Source organism: Lagenorhynchus albirostris, chromosome 12, assembly GCF_949774975.1.
Source record: "Lagenorhynchus albirostris chromosome 12, mLagAlb1.1, whole genome shotgun sequence".
In the NCBI taxonomy this organism is placed as follows: domain Eukaryota; kingdom Metazoa; phylum Chordata; class Mammalia; order Artiodactyla; family Delphinidae; genus Lagenorhynchus; species Lagenorhynchus albirostris.
In genome coordinates this window covers 50,787,281-50,793,280 of record NC_083106.1, presented here as the reverse complement: position 1 = coordinate 50,793,280, position 6,000 = coordinate 50,787,281, and the positions used below count along the sequence as shown (strand labels likewise).

Here is a 6,000-nt window from a genome sequence, read left to right as displayed (position 1 = left end):
GACATGTTTCCATAATATTTAACTGGTGGCAATAAATAAGAACGACTCTCTTTCAAGTAAATGCTAGATTTCCAAAAATCCAGCTTCCAATTGTCCATGAAGGAATCGTCTTCGATTAGGATAATGGTTGGAGGGAAGGGCACCCTGGAAGCTGAGGCTCCCAGCCCTCTTCCCGGGGCAGCACGGCCGGGAGTCCTGTGAAAGTAGCCACTGGGGTGACATCACAAGATGGGAACAGGACTCTTTGTACCTCTAGACGGCAGACCATCTGCTGGGCTCACCACTGGGCTTCTCAGCACGGTCATCTCATGCCATGGGGAACATGGCACGTGGCAAGACCACAGCAGAGCTGGGCAGCTACCTAGTTCTTGGAGTGAGTTTGTAACAAAAAATAAACCAAGACCACGGACAGGTGTTCATCCCTCTCCTTAACAAAATATTGCAGTTTTGAGAAATCCCCTCCTCCTTCCCAGTTGCCTGTCTTGTTATCTGAGGTTTAAGGAAAAAAACGTGAGTCCCATCTCCTCCTCCTCCTCCTCTTAAGCCATTGGAGAAGAGTTGAAAAAGCACCAGATCAGAGCAAATGTCACACAGCACTCACCTCCCACTCACACGTATGGAAACCTGGCTAGTTTCTCAGAAAGCAGAGTATCTCCATCTTTCAAGACCTTCTGACAATGACAAACTTCAAGTCCCTGGTCACTTCTGGGCACTTCCAATCATCTTCAGAGCCATGACAAGATTCTCCTAAAACAATCTCAGAAAGTAATAAAAAACATACTTTTAATTTAAATAAAATAAGAAATCTTCCATGCAGCACATAAATACAAAAATAGGTTACTGTAGCTCAGAGGGTTGGGCCTGTTAGAAGAGGTGCTCTCTTATCGTCTTCCTAGGACAGTTATTTTTATCTTCCCTTCTTTACTGTTTCCTTCTCACACAGTATTCCTCCCCAGTGTATTTTAATATCCTATTTGGTTTTCCTGAGGAGCTCCCCACTCCTTTCTCCTGCTGTAAAGGAAAATACGAGGCAGCCCTGCCGAAGGGAATTGATGGAAGCGCTGTATAGCTCTGGTGGGCACTAAACCAGCCCACTGGGCTCCCAGGCGAGGCCTGTCCCCTTAGTCACATGGAGTAGAGCCTGGGCTGGCTTGGTGAGTCCAGTTAGCACCTGACCTGGGCAGGCCCAGAACCCCAGCACTGTCCCCCAGCTGCCTCCAGGGCACACCCTGTTGGTGTTAGAGGGGATACTTGGCAGTAACAGCTTAGAGAGGGTTCTGCCTCAGGGCTACAAAGCTGGGAAGGCATTTGAAACCAAGCAAATGCAAAAGCTGCTACACTCCCAGCCACTTTCATAGGCTCTTCCCACTACAGTGTCAGGAAACACACACACACACACACACAGAGACGAAATGCACTTCTTTTACCTGAAGTCTTCACAAAGGGAATAATGTGCCTCATAAAATATTTTAAATGCCTTAGGCAATAGAACTGTCTCTAGATTTTTTTTTAAAAGTGTTTAACAGACAAGTGTAATTGGAAATGTTTGCAACATGAGCACACACACACACACTAATTTGAAATTATGCAAAACTATATCATTGTTTACCACAACCTGGAGCAAATCTACTGCCATGGAATAACAAGTAACACATCTGTACAAGTTCAAGGGCCCCCAAATAAGCTCCCATTCAGATGAGAATGACACACGTGGCATGACTCTGCCTAAGGTCCGTTTAGAGGAGACGGCCTGGTATGTTTTACATTTGCTAAGCTATTGAACTGCCTGGTTTGACAAGATTTTTGAAAGGGGTGAAAATTAATTTAATTGCAGTATTGCAACAATAATTTGGTCGGCTAACTGCATTTCAGTGCAAAAACAGGAAAGGAAGAATTTCCTCCTTAGGTTATTCTCTGACGTGACAGCATTCATTTCAAGAGTAATGAGATTTTTAAAAAGTCAAACCTTAAATATCATGGTTTCAGCAATCTGTCCTGCTTAAAGTTTAATGCAAAATGAGATAGCATCTCTGTGAGAGCAGTTCCACATGAACGTGGACCCAGTTTTCTCCTAGACTTGAGATGGGAAAATCTCTCTCCCCTGAAAACGACTCCGAGTATCTCCTTGACATTGTTTGCAGATGATTTTGATTTGGCGGCACCAATGTTGATGTGTTTGTACCGAGGGAGGCACTACTAAGAATGGTAGAAAGTTTTGAAAATCTCTATATGAGGTATATGTTGATGCAAGAGGCACCACAAGTTTCAGAGAATTGAGCAAAAATGGTGGAGTGAGGAACATAGGCTGTCGTGGGATTTTCTGGATCTCACTGTTTTCACACTGGCCATTCTGAATATATACACTACCCATGGGTTTTGGTTTTTTTTTTTTTTGCGGTACACAGGTCTCTCACTGTTGTGGCCTCTCCCATTGCGGAGCACAGGCTCTGGACGCGCAGGCTCAGCGGCCATGGCTCACGGGCCCAGCCGCTCTGCGGCATGTGGGATCCTCCCAGACCGGGGCACGAACCCGCGTCCCCTGCATCGGCAGGTGGACTCTCAACCACTGCGCCACCAGGGAAGCCCTACCCATGGTTTTTTGAGGGCAACTATCTAACTCCAGATCAGCAGTGAGCACTTCACGATTTACAAACTTTGAGGGACAGAGTCCATTTATTGTTTCAAAATCTTGAAGATGCTGTCCCAAGGCCTGATTCAGGGTAGTTCTGTCAGGTGCCGGGACCAAGACATTCAGCTCTCCCACAGCCTGATAACTCAAGCTCAGTTCCATGAGCAGTTTTAGGACACTCTGCTCTATCCCTTTTCTGTCACGCTTTAAGTCCCCCACCATTTGTGTATCTAAAAAGGATTTTGCTCTGATGTGCTTTCTCAAATACCACTCATCAAGTGGGTCTAAGAGCATGGCTTGGAATGTTTCTTATGATCCTTGTCCAAGTTCTAACTGATTTATAGAGGATCAATATACAGATCTACCCAGGGCTGCCCTCAAGTTTGTACAGGTCTTGTCCTGCACAAAGTCACCTGGTGGAGGGGTGAGAAGGCTGCAATCCCACACTGCTCCACTCACCGGCCAAGACGCCCGTCCAGGCTGCATCCCGAGGATGGTGTGCCTTTTCTGATTTGCATTTGGGCCAAGGGAAGCCCTGAGTGGCCCTTGATCTTCCCCCTCCCAGAGATCACAAAGTCTAGTATTCATCTCCTCCCTTACAGCACTACGGACGTTTTTTAAGGAAGAGGACACGCCCACGGCAAAGGCAAATTCATTTTGAAGATACGTTTCCTATTCAGTGAGAGAGGAAGGAAAAAAGAGACAGGGAGAGAGAGAAAGGAAAAGGATCAAAAGAAGAATGGAGACAAGGCTGCCCTTCTGCCTAGTAAATTGTGGATTCATTGTCCGTCCCTGGACACAGCTGCAAAAGGGTAGAAATCAATTTTTTTCTATTACTCCACGGTGAGAAAGGAAAACCTATTTGTAAATTGAATTAAACCCAATAATAGCATGTCTGTGTACATGCTATTATTATTAAAATTAGCCACACATACAACTATATAATCCCACGATGTAACTAGAAATCAACACTCTCCCATTTCAAAGCTTAGTAGAGACATCTTTCTTCTTTTTTAAAGAAACACCATGGCTAAATGTCACTAAGCTCTGCGGCATGCCAATACATCGACACCTCAGTAATGACGCTGGAAGGGAAGGAACTCCAAAGCCCCATCTGGGAAGAACGTGCTTCCAAATTCTTGACTTTGCTGCTGGTGCACCTCAGTCAGTCAGTAATGATTGGATATGAACTAGAACCTTCTAGAAGACGGTTTCTTCCCAAGTTGCAATCTGTGGTGCTGACTGTGGAATAAATTCCCTGTGTCTGTGTAGGCTAGGTCTTGTTCACAGAAACCCTAATCCATCCACTGGGTATTGAATATCAGGCTGCTGAAGTGAGGGTCCGGAAAATACATTAGCAGTCTGCCCTCTAGTGGGGAAACACAGTACTTCAGATAACTAGGAATAGAAAAGACTTTTTTTTTCCTTCTCTTTCAGAGAGTGAAAGAATTCAAGTTTTCCAGATAGTGCAAGGTGAGGCATTTATCCTCAGAAGACAGCTTCCAGAGCTGAATTAAGCAAGGCTCACAATGATAGGGTCCCCAAGTCAGAGCTAAAGACAGGTAGTGCTGCGGTGGGCGTCCCCGCAGAGCCTGCAGGGACAAAGGTTCTTCTCACATCCTTGGACGTCTCCAGTGTCCTCCTTGGGTGATAGCATTCAGTTCTCCACATTCTCATTATAAAAACAGTACCCACCCTAAGAGCAACCAACCTACCAGAAATGTTAAAAATAACAGGCTTCTTTGTAATTTTTTGGCAAATCATTAACACAGAAAAACCTTTCAAAAGGGCCATGTTGAATTTTTTAAAAGGTCAAGATGCACAAGTTTTATAAAAAGACCAAGTCTTTGTGGCTGTTCTTGTTCAGGAGAGAATCTTTGTGATGGTGGCAAATGTTTTTAAGGCAGAAGAGGATCTGGAGATCTGTTGTCTGGATTTTGCTTCTATCTTTTAAACACCTTCAGAACTTGGCTTGCTTCAGTTTATCGATATGGTAGCAGAGTTTCAGTGCAGGTCCCAGCTTTAGGCCCAAGTATTTCATGATCATGTCACTCTTCAGCAACAGGAGGGCATTGCCATCAATCTCCTGGTGGAACAGAATCAGAAAAAAGAAAACCCAGAAAGTGGTCAAAGTAATCAAACAGTGGCCACAGTTAGAGGATGGTCAGGGAGTAAAGTAAGGGAATATGGATTGACTTAGATGCATATTCTCTTAGTCCCAAGGCAAGACCTTAAGAAAATAAACGAAAGCCTACAAATACTATGTGCTCCTCTTCCCATAGTCTCCCTGGGGTCGTTTGATACACTGGATCTTTCATATTCCTGCTCTCTCCTGATTGAAGGAATCTAACATAGTCCCAGCCATACTCCCAATATCCCACATACGTTTATCTCTTCATCCAATCTAGGGCTAAACAAGAAAGAAGTGTTCAATAGACTGAATGTGCCCCCCCATCCCCTCCCCAAATTCATATGCTGAAATCCTAACCTCCAAGTGGTGGTATTTGGAGGAGAGACTTTGGGAAGTAATTAGGTCATGAGGGTGGAGCCCTCGTGAATGGGATTAGTGTCCTCATGCAATGGGAAGATGGCAGTCCGAAACCTGGAAGAAGGGTCTCACCAAAAGCAGACCTTGATGGCAACCTGATCTTGGACTGCCAGCATCCAGAACTGAGAAATAAATCGCTGTTGTTCATAAGCCAGCCAGTCCGTGGTACTTTGCTACAGCAGCCTGGACTGACTAAGGCAAAGTATCATCCCGTTAGACCCTGAAACTAGTAGTTACCTTTCCATTCCAGGTGCTGGTATAAGGCCCTGACTTCCATCCATCATCCTAATCTCTGGTTTCTTTTCGTGGGACACTCACCTGCCTTTCGCTGATTACCAAATTGCTAACAACACTCTATAAGGGATTTCAGGTGTTTTTTTGGCCCTGTCAATAATACTAGGTGGCATACAACTAAATAATGCACCTGCTTCATCTGAGGGTTTAGCACAAATAATTACTAAGGGAATGCCAATCCTCTGAGGTCCCGATATTGCTCCCATTTGTCTCTGAAAATGGTAACCCTCCAGACTGCATGTTGAACTGCAATGAAGACCCAGTGCAGCCAAAAAAATACATACATAAAATAAATAAGTTCAAAAAATAAATAAATAAAAATGTAAAAAAAAGAACACCTAATGCAGGTGGGAAGGTGGGAGGGACACTGTAAAGGTCATCTATGCTACATGTATAAGAACCCCGAGAGCATACCAACAGGTACCACATTTTTCACTGCTGTAGCCGATCATTTCCCCTGTACTACCACACTGTATCACTCCTTAGTAAGGCTGGGTTTCCTCCTTCACCTATAGTGCTTTTTTCAGAT

At 44.5% G+C, this 6,000-nt stretch overlaps 1 protein-coding gene across 4 annotated transcripts in view; it reads right to left on the bottom strand.

Moving 5' to 3' along the window:
* Positions 1–761: 761 nt before the first annotated feature.
* The window catches only part of SCML4 (Scm polycomb group protein like 4), a 129,285-nt gene continuing 124,046 nt past the window's right edge, over positions 762–6,000 (bottom strand). For all 4 annotated transcript variants that reach the window (XM_060168126.1, XM_060168129.1, XM_060168127.1 and 1 more), the window contains one exon: positions 762–4,715. In XM_060168126.1, coding sequence (XP_060024109.1) covers positions 4,590–4,715 — 126 coding nt within the window. In that variant the 3' untranslated portion in view covers positions 762–4,589. The remainder of the gene's footprint in view (positions 4,716–6,000) is intronic.